The sequence below is a fragment of the Hippoglossus stenolepis genome, chromosome 18, assembly GCF_022539355.2.
Source record: "Hippoglossus stenolepis isolate QCI-W04-F060 chromosome 18, HSTE1.2, whole genome shotgun sequence".
NCBI classification, from domain to species: domain Eukaryota; kingdom Metazoa; phylum Chordata; class Actinopteri; order Pleuronectiformes; family Pleuronectidae; genus Hippoglossus; species Hippoglossus stenolepis.
In genome coordinates, this window is record NC_061500.1 from 3,253,928 (window position 1) to 3,266,106 (window position 12,179).

Consider the following 12,179-nt stretch of genomic DNA (forward strand, 5'->3'; position numbering starts at 1 on the left):
GAAATGAGCTTTGTCTTTAGGAATAACTGTGAAATGCGAGAGTGATAAAACAGCCACATTTGTCACCATAATGACGCTGACACGCATAAAAAACAGGCTTTCTACACCTGTTTCACTTCAGCCTGCTGCCTCGACTGGATTGCCCTTTACATTGACTTCCAAAACATAGCATGGCACAAATAGATTCCACACAGTGCAAAGTACTCTCCCTGACAACCTCACCCACGCAGTCTCAGATACACACGTTATGAATGTCAAGAGGATCACAGCACAGGCAGCGTGAAAAGTGGTAATGATGGAGCAGATAGGAGCTGAGTGTCTTATCAAGAGGAGACGAGCTGGGTTCTTGAAGCCTCGTGGACACTCGATCGCTCACCTGACAGTCTCTTGTATTACCAAGAGGTCACCTTCTCACCTTCTCGTCTCACAGAAAGTCTGGTACGAACGGTGCTTTGCCTCCAAGCTCGAGCTTTAAAATAGGAAATTGGGGACGACAGAGACAAGTGAAACCCTCTTTGTTGCACATTTATCCGTCAGAACAAAGAGAGAACGGGGAGAAGTCCAGCAGCAGAAGGTCACACAGAGAGAATGGGAGCGAGAGGAGGATACGTGCAGTCGAAAAAGAGAGCGAGAGAGAGAGAGAGAGAGACTAAACAGAAATAATGAGAGTGTGGAGGAGAGAAATAGTTTAGCCGAGGATTTTATGTAATTGTTTCGTAACAGAAATCAATGATGATGTTCTCGACCGGGCTAATTACCACATTAAATGCCGAGTCAAATGTGAAACTGGAGCGCTGGATGGAATCTGAGGTTATCCCTCCCTCTCAAACAGCCTCGCAGACGATTGGGGGCTAATGAGAGAGATTGTTTTAAGCCCTGTGAGTCTTCTCTCCCTCTCAAACAAAGGCCTGGTACACTTTGCAGGGTTGAAAGACAATAAAAGAAACAGGCGTGCCAGTGTGATTAAAGACATCTCCGGCTTTTAGGTATGAAAACTGCAACACTTGAAGCAGTGAAAGGCATAAAAATGTCTCTGCGTCTCCAGTTTGCCTTCATCTGTTTCTTTTTATAGCAGATTTTGTACAAATTGACACAAAGCGATGAGTGATAAAAGCGGAAGAAGTCCATAAATAAATTAGAAAGTGCGTGTCACAATCTCCAGCCTTCCTCCCCTCTCCCCCCCACTAGGCCTGCCTCCTTCCATCCTGTGGTTTTCCATCACCTACACCTGTAAGCCTCTGTGTTCCTCAGTTCTTCTGCCGTGTCAGTGCATCGTGATGGAGTAATATACAATATTTCTACAGGCTCTGGTTGACTGAACAAATATTGACAACATGCACCAGAGGATTTTATCTTTTTGTCCCCTCTTAAACAAAGGAACAAATCTGCCATGTGGTCAGGGCACATTTAACTTATTGTTGTTTTTGCTTTGTTGACATTAATTTGGATACAGAGTAAAACGAAACTTCTCCTTTAAAGATATGAAATGTAACAATTCTTCATTAAAATGTCTAGAAACGTAGCGTCCAAAGTTAAATATTTCACGATTAATCCAAGTTCATTTAATACCGTTAGAAGTTTTACATGCTCTAATGTCCATTGCTGCAGCACATCTCTTCAGCCTCTGTCTGAAAGACTTGGTTTTAGCTCCTGTCTCTTTTTGCTTGACGGCACACGTTGATGTGCCGGACAACAGTTTTCATTTAGTGTTTGACAAAGGAATAATTACATGAACCCAAGAGTTAAGTGAGTCTATGCGCTGATTGGAGCCTGAAGGCGTGTCAAGGCAACAGGAGAGAGTTTGTGAGTCGTCACCTCCCCGTGCGTCACCCAGAGGAGTATAAAGGTTATGTGTCTTCTCCTGCAGAGAGTGTATCAGGGCCCAGCGGCTGGCTGAGGTGCAGTAGGGGGGGGGCATCCTGCTGTTAGGTGTGAAGGCTTCACTCAGCAGGGAGGAGTAACGGTAAATAAGAGCGGCAGAGGGGTCACGGCTCTGGGGAAGCGGTGCAGAACACTGCCGCGGTAAAATGTCAGCACATCAGTCACATCCCAGAGTTCATCAGCGGGTTTGTGAGCCAACACAGGATTTCTGATGAGACCAAGAGAGAGAGAGAGATTTTCAGATTCAGGCCTTTTAGAAAGATTTTCTATCAAAGCTGGCTTTCAAGTCGTAAATCTTGTAAAAGTCAATGTCTTCGGTTCAGAGAGCTAAATATTTAATTAAAGTATTAATTCTCTTGAAGCATTATATCTTCGATCGTGTAAGTTTTATATGAAGGAAGGTGAGAGGTCTAATTACAGGGAATAAAATGATCTGCCTGAGGAATATAGGTCAGCTGACTCAGCAATTTCTTAAGCTCCCTCTTAAGATTTATCGGAGAGGCTGATTTTATTCGAATTTTCTTTTAACACTTCTATCACCTCTGCCAAGGAGAGTACATTTTAGTCTGCAATTTGTTGTTTGTTTGTTGGATTACGCAAAAGCTCCCGGACGACATAACTTGGTGGAAGGATGCGATATGGGTCAGGACAGAGATGGTTAAATTTGGTGCAGCCTAAAAATAATATCATATCAAGTGGACTGACATTTATGAGTTTGTACAATTCGGTGTGGCTTGATTGAAATTAAGACGACTGTTGGGCGTTGAAGGAGGAACGTGCTCAAAGTAACTATTGTTTAATTATATTAATTCTAATGTAAAAAAAAAAGGATTTGAGAAGCCGTTAAATGTTCCAACATCCAGCTTCACGCGCCACCGCCTGGGTCCTCGCTCATTGCCGTTTGCTTGTCCACACATCAAAACTAACGACATGCCACATACCATCTGAACCCCCTCCCCATCCGATCCATGTTTAGATCCACCTCCGCACGATCGAAGAAAAAGACGCATCACATCCCACCTCCACCAGCCAGGCCAACGTTTTCCTTGGAGCCCACTCAGCCAATTACAGCAGTCTGGTTCCGAGAAAGTCCTCTAACGTGCTAAAAGAAATGCATATGCATTCCTGATGGACACAATACAAGTCTTATTATTCATCAGCAATATTAGTTGGTTTAAACGATGAATAGCCTAGATACCGTGACTTAAATCTCAGTAATTGAATGCCTGGTGTGGACCGACATCGTGTCTGCAATCAGCTGTGAACATGCCTGTAATTTGAGGCTGCTGTGTCATTTGTAGATAATAGGGCCTTGTGAAATCCAACCCCCACCCCCCCATCTGTTCACACATCTCTGCTGGATCCCTGTCTTTTTTTACCTAGCTCCTCATTACGTGCCAAAGCCTTGAGCATGTGCTGCCCCCTGCGTCTGGAGGATGTTGTTGGAGTGTTGTTTGTGGGTGAACATCATTACTTATCTTAACTCTGTGTCGAGGTCTGAGGAAAAGGGGGCGGTGGTGGTGGGGGGACGACAGCAAGATGAAAAGATGCTTTTTCAGTGTTTGATGCAGCTCCATACGACTCCGCTCACTGAGATACTGTAACAGAAGGTGCTGAGCCTGATGGTAGGAGATTAAAGACGAGAGAACAACTCAAATTAGCCTAATTAAGGCAATGATGATAATAATGGGTAAGAGAAAAAAAGTCAGAAACATGAACACTTGAAAATACATCAGTGTAAGAACGACATAAAATGACAGAAATCATCTTTTTTAAATGATTTAACGTGCACTTTGACTTTTTAGCTTGGCTCATGTCCCATCTGCTAACCTGGAGGAGGCAGGCTTGATTGCAGAGCCCTAACATTGTGCATTGTGATGTATTTGTGTGTCTTATTGACGAAGCCGAACGGGAACAGTGCCACCGTTCAAGTTATTTATTACACCTGCTCTTTGCCAGCTGTTCCACATTAAAAAAACAGCAGCTGCAGGTATTGACAGGGGCACGGCAGCGCTGCTCAGGGCAACGGGGACCACAGGTGATGAGGTATGGAGCCGTCGGAGGATCGGCTTGTGCTGCCTTGCATAGGAATTAAAGATGTATTGTTGCATGATGTCACCTCTGTAGATATTTGAGGTGCTATTTAACTTCAGGAAAGAAGTGTGGCCTCATCAGGGAGTTTCACAGCCTCCATAGTTCAAGGGCTGAAACCTTGAGACTTTATTTCGATCGAATGCCAAGTTGCCTCTGTATTAGTGGCACAGATCATTGTCCTGGCTCGAATTTATTCTTTGCATTTAAGATAATAGAACCAGGAAGTGAGAAAATATCAATAATAATCGAAGCATAATTTTCATTGATAGCAACATGAACCTATATAATGTGTGGAGATATAACACATAATTCATCTACCTCAGATTTGTGAGATGCTGTTTGGAAACATTTCTATCTTGATGAAATGTTTGGCCAAATCATTGAGCCCTAACTGATATACATATATATATATATATATATATATATATATATATATATATATATATATATATATATATATACCTGGGCTTGCACCTTTCCTTTTCTGTCAGGGCTCCACTCCCTGGGGAGATGTAAAACTACTTATCCTCTTTTAAATCTCTCCTAAAGACATATTTTTAGAAGTGTGCTCTTACCGACTATTTAAAAAAAAAATCAATTTACAAGGATTCATCTTGTTTCATCTTGCACTTCTATACATACCTTAGTGAAACCTCAGGAACTCGTTTGCAGCTTTCTCACAATGCAGGTCATCCGTTGCTGGTCTCTCTCTCTCCTCCCCTCTCTCTCTCTTCTCTCCCCTCTTTTTCCCTTTCACCTCTCCTCGCTTCCCCATTTCTCACTCCGCTCCCAGAGGCAGATGGCCGCCCACACTCAGTCTGGTTCTGCTCGAGGTTAATGAGGGAGTTCTTTCTCTCTCCACACAGTCGCCAAAGTGCTGCTCATTGGGGGAACTGTTGGGTTTCTCTATAAATCTTAAGATCTCGACCTGATTATGTTATGATTTGGTGCTTAAAATTGAACTGAATTGAATACCTTTTATTTCATTCATTTTTTTTTTTTTGTGAAGCACTTTGTAACCTTGTTTAAGTGCTATAAGAATAAAGTTATTATTATATTTCACTCTCTTCTAATCTGTAACACCGTTGTATCTGTATCTGTGCTGTAATGTCGTGTGACCTTCACTATTGTTTGCCTTCAACTTTTCATTTCTAACGTGTAAAGCACCTTCTAAGTGTTTTTTAAAGGGGCTATAGAAAGTTCATTATCCATGCACATCAGAATTTCACATTTGCAGCAAACATACACTGGAAATAAAGACTCACTTGCTTTATTTCCATCCTGCACATAGTCATAGCACTTGATCCAGGCTTCCCTCTAGTGTTTACTACTTACAATTACATCTGCTATTTGCTGAAGATGTAAAAAAATATGACTGAGATCATAAAATACTGCAGTAAACTAACTGCTTGTGTGATACTAAGTGGGTCTGTATTAGTAAAATACTGCAGGTTTATTATATCCAGCTGTTGATGAGGCCTGGTCCTTCTTTGATCTACTGCGCATGCGCACGAGGAGGAGGAGGAGTGGGGGGGCGGGTTTGTTTTTGTGTGACGGAACCAAATGTTTTGTTTCTGTGTTCCGGTGGAAAAAAAAAAAATGGCTTCGAGGAGCTAACACGGAAAGTTCCCAGGATAAACTCCGCTCAGGTAAAACAAACCACCACCAAACCACTGTATCCACCGCCTCTGTCTTTTAAATCTTTAATGGCTGCTACTTCCTTTGTAGCAGCTAGCAGCTTTAGCTCTGCGTTAGCCGATGCTAGCTGCTGGCTAACGTTAGCTTCCGGTGGGTTAAAACCCCCTCGTTACATCCCACTGACTGACGCTGAACCTCCTGATATCCAGCGGATGTCGTGCAGACGAATCCAGCTGTGGTTTCATTTTGAGTTTATTTCACATCTGTCATGGTTTTTCAGAAGGAGCTAATGTCCGTTAGCCCCTTTTTTTTAGCAGGTTAGCATCCTGCAGGGGGGCTAGCATCAGTTGGCACCCTCATTCAGCATTCCTGGAGAACCACAACACATGCTGCATTGTTTTGTATTTGTTTCATGATAACTACAATAATAACAATAACTTTGTTTTATAGTTTATCACGACTCTTTAGTATTGTCCTGTAACAGTTGGTGTAGTAGAAGCAAAACCCTGGCAAATGACAAATCGTGTTAAATTACCCAAATGATTTTTAAATGGGATGTTGAATTAAACTCTTTGTGTGATCACACGTTTACAGAAAAAAATACCAGATCTTTTTTATAACAATAATAAGAGTTAACTTTACTTGTGTAGCACATTTTTAAAGCAGAGTTTACGAAGTGCTTTGACCGCAAAGCAAGGAAAGGAGGCCAGACATCCACGTTCAAGTTAAATGAATAAATACAGTAGCAGCTGTGTCACTTGAAAAACTTGTAAAAGCAGTAAAATGACGATAAATAAATGAGAAGGTGGAAAGAAAACGATTAAAAACACGACATTGCATGAAAACAAGTCCATAAAAATGGGTTTTAAGAAGTGATTACAAAGAAGCCGCTGAGTCTGCAAGCCTTATGATTATGATTCTCTAAAAAATAATATATATATAAATAATATAAACCTTCAGATTCAGACAGTGAACCAATACAAACCTTTCTGTACCAGAATCACCTGAATCTGATGCTTTTAAACAGTATATTTTACAATTTAAAAAGACTGTGGTTTCCTGGTCACCTCTAGTAGCAGCCCAGAGTTGGGCTGCCTATTGGTTTCAGTTGATTTCACACTGGTATGCAACTTAATGAGCACCTTGCAATAGATAATCCATTTCTGTAAATGCCAAGGTCACGCAATGAATAACTTACTTGTGCTGCTGACACTGCTGGGTCCTCACTGCATTGCTATTATGCAGCAGCAGCATTTTACAAGTCAATTAATGTAAGCCGATAAATGCGTTGATTATAATAAATGTCCTATGTTACCAAGGTTTCTCGTCCAAGCAAATATTCTTTAGAAGGTGCATGGACCCCACCAAACATTGGCCTTTAAAAGAGATTAATTGTTATATTGAAATAGATTAGTTGAGCATAACATATCAATATGATTAAACACTGCAGATTGCCAAGTGGCATGTGGAAAATTACTCACCGTTCCCTTGGCTGTAGGGATTACTTATATATATATATATATAATACTGTGTAAAGAACAGATATCTTTCTTTCAGATGAATACAGCATAGTAATACATTTAGTAAATGAGTACAAGTCTATCAAACATTCCCACAGGAGTCTGACACACTGCTGCTTGTAATTCGTAAAGCCACACGTCAGTTAGCTTAACTACTCTAGGTAAGAAATTTAGTGCCCGAGGTGTAAAAAATCGTTCTCGTTTGAGCGATGATGTCTTTCATTCCAGCGCTGACTTGTCAATGATTAGTGACTTTATTTGAAAAATATGTCACGTATTCTTCCGTCTGAGTTTGTCGGCTTTTAAAACTCCTGTTCGCAGTGACCCTGCATCGGCCAACAAGAAGACAAAGCCATGGGGAATACGAGCAGTGAGAGGGCTGCGCTGGGCCAGGGGGAGAAGGCTCAGCGGAGGGACAGCAGAGGTACGAAGGAGGGCGACAGGCCCAAAATCCTGATGGACAGCCCTGAAGATGCAGATATTTTCCATGCTGAAGATATGAAAGTAAGTCACGCCGGTGTATCAGACGCACGTTTTCTGCTGCTGACGTGATCGTTTGGTACTTGAGGAATCTCAAACTACAACTCTTAACAAGATCCATTCAGTTTCTGTTTTAAATCAGCACCAGCGACCAGCATTTTGGTGTTTTTAATTGTCGAGCAGTACAGCTCACAAAGGTGTACACCACTTGTGTAGGCTGCAGTGCAGGATCTGCACTAATGGGGAAAGTATAAACCGGCCTTAATGGGGGTTTTGTGATTGATATTTCAGGCTCCGTTACAGAAAGAGGAGTTTCTTGCGTGGCAGCAAGATTTAGAAGCTGAAGACAAAGGGCCAACTTTAGACAGACCAACAGTCTTTCGCTGGACTGGAGATGGCAAAGAGGTCTACCTCTCTGGCTCCTTTAACAACTGGGTCAACAAGATACCACTTATTAGAAGGTGAGGGTTTACTTTCGTACCCCTCGTTCATAGATGTTTGATAAGATATGGTTTACCGTTTTTCATTGACGCTCGCAAACAATCAAAGAGCATTGCTTAGAGTGTCGTCCATGAAACAGCGGATTCTTTTATTGGAATGATGTTCCATTATTATTTAAATAAATTTTACTTAATTCGAGGGAAAACTTATTGTTTATGAGGATGAAGATTCAAAGAGACGTTACTCTGTCCACTCACCTCTTTACCAAATGTTCTCCCCTGTCTTCTATCAAAGTCAAAACACCTTTGTGGCCATTGTCGATCTGCCTGAGGGGGAGCATCAGTACAAGTTTTATGTAGACGGTCAGTGGACCCACGACCCAACTGAGGTCAGTGATTATACTCATTATCATACACTCGTTTTAATAAACAAGCTTTATAGACGCTTCCTTTATGTGGCTGCTTTCTACCTGGACATTTCCACTTTATCTTCCTGTCTTTTTTACCATCAGCATGTTTAAATTAATGTGTTGAAGGATTGTTTGCATGGTTGCATCTTTACCAGTACTGCATCCTGCAACTGCAAGTGTAGATTATGAGTTTTGAATTTTGACTGCAACCAATTATTTGAGTGAGACCTTGGATCTAGCTTAAATATAAGAATCAGAATCTCTCTGCTGCAAGGAAATACAGTTTCAAATCAAATGAAAAATACCACACATCATGTAAACTTGGCAAAATTGTGAACAATTTGATACCTTGCACATTCAATTATCTTACACTTGCAATTTGTCTGGATCCTTTTGAGCTTCATTTGTGAATCTGTTGTTTTCCTCACAGCCGGTTGTAACCAGCCAGCTCGGCACAGTCAACAACATCATCCAGGTGAAGAAGACCGACTTTGAGGTGTTTGACGCTCTGATGGTGGACTCGCAGAAATGTTCTGACATGTCAGGTGAGTGCTGCCAGCCGCTGTCTGTGTCTCCTCTGTTTAGACTCGCTGATGCAGAGTACAGGTTTGTCGAAATGGGCATGAAAAGCTGTACAAAAAGGTTGTGTGTATTCTTCTATTCGGACACTGTACACCCACTGCAAGTTGGACCATATCGCCCTAGCTCTGCTCTCCTTCCCTTCCTCAATCAGACCTCTCCAGCTCTCCTCCCGGACCATATCATCAGGACGCCTATATTCCCAAACAGGAAGAGAAGTTTAAGTCTCCGCCCATTCTGCCTCCACACTTACTCCAGGTCATCCTCAACAAAGACACTGGGATTTCTGTGAGTAGCTGAGATCAATAAAATTATTTACATCGTGGATTTTCTGGAAACTGAACTGAAAACAAATAAAAGTCAAAATATTGCAATTTAATGGAAAAATTGGATCATTGGACTTCATTTGTTGTTTCATTACAGCATTAAAACATAATATAAAACAACATAAAAAAGGAGTGGAATTAAACTGCAAGTACCAGATAAAACACACGTTAAAATGAGACACAGAATATAGAAAATAACCAATTGAAAGATAAATCACGTCTGTTTTTTAAATTCTTCATTTTTCACGTGTTTCTTTTCATATTTCTCTTTCAGTGTGACCCTGCTTTACTCCCAGAACCCAACCATGTCATGCTCAACCACCTCTATGCGCTGTCCATTAAGGTAAGGTCTCAAGGTGACAGGAAGATCTATTAGCATTTTAATAGAGTAAGCGTGTGATGATAACAAATTCCTATCAGGGGAGTTCAAGGGCAGATGATTCCAACAATTTGACAGAGGAAAAACAGACTAGAAGTGTGTGGTAAGTTATGAATAAATACAGACAGCAGTGTCAGAACAAATGGGGGGGGGGAAACCCATCAATTTCAAGTATCAAATCATCACAAATCATCCGAGGTTTATCTGCTGGTGCGGGTTTTCCCGGCTCAAATAAAAGTAGGCGGCTTCCAAAGTCACCAAATTGTGTTTCATACAAAATGTCCACTTTGTGTTTCCCTGCAGTGTTTTAGTGATGAGCTGCAGGGAGGTGATAGTGTCACACCACAACAAAAACAAACACGTCTCTTTCTATGAACGTCAGAGCAGTAACGTAGTGGTGGTAGACATCTCATTTCCTGACCGTTGATGGGGATTAGTGGGCAGAGAGTCGTTGAGTTAGTGGGCGGCCCTCCCACTAATCTCTGTGGTTTATATGTATCGCTATGCGGCACATGGTAGAAACGATATCGTTGTGTAGCTGTCAGCACGAATTCCATTGATTTCGAAAGAGTCTGTAATCGTACTTCCATTATCTTCCCTCTCACAGGATGGGGTGATGGTGCTCAGTGGGACGCATCGCTACAAGAAGAAGTACGTCACCACCTTACTCTACAAGCCCATCTGAGTGGAGATGTTTTTACTTCTATCCCAGTGGGTTAACTGTACACTGAGTTTACAAAATATTAGCTCCACCTGCTTTTTCCCATGAAACAGAGAGAACGAGTGAATCCAGGCTCTTATCAGTCCTGAGTTTCACCTGATAGGTCTTCATTCTGGTTTGAAGAAGTGAGAAGAAAACAAGGAATACAGCTTCATTTTTAAAATCAAATTTGAATTTTCAGTAAAATCAGGATCGTTGTTTTATTTTTACATGAGAATGCCCTGAAAACAATGAATAAACAAAAACAAGATTAAATAATACGGTGGACAAACGACATGTCAACAGATTAATGCACAAAGCGTTAAGTTAAATGATGACAATACTTTATCCTTGAATCTTAAACACAGCTCGGAGATTATATATTGTACACTCACTGTAAACCCAGCTGTTGTACACATCTGTCCAGGATGACCAATGGCACTCAGTTACTCCAATCCTCCATAATCTGCCTTTACTTGTTCACTGACTGCCCTCTGTAGTAACTGTGCTTTGTAGACCTAGAGAGGCATTAACAATGAGGTAGGACACGAAGAACATGTCTATGTTTGAAGCAGACATGAATACAATGAGGAGAATGGGTAACGCGATGGAAATCCCTCAGCTTCATGAGGCTGCCGCCGTCTTTCCTCTATAATGGTGGAACAATCAAGAATGTGAATGTTATAACGTTAAAAGATGCACTGCAGTAGTTCTCCACTGTTTCCTTCATGCCTGTTTATCTTGAAATAGTTTTATTTGGTATGATCACAGAGCACACAGTAGATATTTTTGTATTATTTGTGAAGTATTCAGTTGTATATATTATTTTTTACCTTGGTTGATGATGTCATCTTAATATAGTTGCAGTGTTGTGGTCCGTTGCCATTTCAGTCAAGTGTCCGAGCACATTGCTAGTTTGGACCAAGACGACGTAGTTGAGACCAAAACCAGAGCAAATTATTATGTTATCATGAATTAACTTGTTCTAAACTTTAAAATAACTGCACTACGATAGTAAACATTTATTTTTGTGTAGAATGTACACACAGTGTATGTATCCTGATCAGGTACAAGGTTCACACTTACGGCACGACAATGTATCGGAAGAATAATACATACATTACTATAATGTATAATACTAATGCGTACACATACATTTTGATCATCTCTGCAGTTTTGACGCACTGATATACCACTGATATCCTCCTTAATTTACACAGTGTAAACACAGTGCGCTAATTCAGAGTCAAACGCAATGACTGTGTATACAAATGGATGACGCGTCTCCACTTCCTTCTGTTTTGCAGAGAAACACTTGAACATACATTTTGTAAAATAATTGAAACCATCTTTAAGAAAAACATATTGAGCATGCACATTGACTTTTTAGTCTAGGTGCAGTTTATGACCTATACTGCATCCAGCCACCAGGGGGTAACCAAGACAGTTTGGTGCCACTTAACGGGAAAGGTGTCAAGTCGTCCATCTTTATTTACAGTCGATGGTCACACCATGTAGTTTATCTCTGCCCTCAGTCAATATGGCATCATCTTTATTTTGACACTATTAAGTTGCAAAACCAGTTTCTATAAAGTGAGAGTTGAGATGAAGAGTTAAAGTAAATGGAAAAGATGATAAATGGAAACACATCATTGTGACCAAGTGACGGACGTTGGCTTGAAGAACCACAAAACTGACAAAGGGAACGGCTCAGGATCGTGTGCGATTTAAA

The 12,179-nt window shown here is 41.0% G+C and overlaps 1 protein-coding gene across 2 annotated transcripts; it reads left to right on the top strand.

Moving 5' to 3' along the window:
- The first annotated feature begins 5,501 nt into the window (after nt 1-5,501).
- On the top strand, nt 5,502-12,071 carry prkab1a (protein kinase, AMP-activated, beta 1 non-catalytic subunit, a). 2 transcript variants are annotated; one of them, XM_035184121.2, is made up of 8 exons: nt 5,502-5,624; nt 7,455-7,637; nt 7,905-8,074; nt 8,349-8,442; nt 8,894-9,008; nt 9,197-9,330; nt 9,643-9,711; nt 10,355-12,071. In XM_035184121.2, the coding sequence occupies exons 2-8, from the start codon at nt 7,488-7,490 to the stop codon at nt 10,430-10,432; spliced, it is 810 nt and encodes a 269-aa protein (XP_035040012.1). In that variant the 5' UTR covers nt 5,502-5,624; nt 7,455-7,487; the 3' UTR covers nt 10,433-12,071. The 2 variants fall into 2 exon arrangements, with proteins under 2 accessions (XP_035040012.1, XP_035040013.1); XM_035184122.2 differs by lacking the exons at nt 7,905-8,074; nt 8,349-8,442.
- The last annotated feature ends 108 nt before the right edge of the window (nt 12,072-12,179 follow it).

What these genes read in the sequence shown, in the direction of transcription:
- prkab1a (XM_035184121.2), top strand. Translation starts at nt 7,488, where the DNA reads ATGGGGAATACGAGCAGTGAGAGGGCTGCGCTGGGCCAGGGGGAGAAG. An exon ending in AAGATACCACTTATTAGAAG is followed by an intron (nt 8,075 to 8,348) that starts GTGAGGGTTTAC and finishes CTTCTATCAAAG; the next exon opens with TCAAAACACCTTTGTGGCCA. An exon ending in GGACCCACGACCCAACTGAG is followed by an intron (nt 8,443 to 8,893) that starts GTCAGTGATTAT and finishes TTTTCCTCACAG; the next exon opens with CCGGTTGTAACCAGCCAGCT.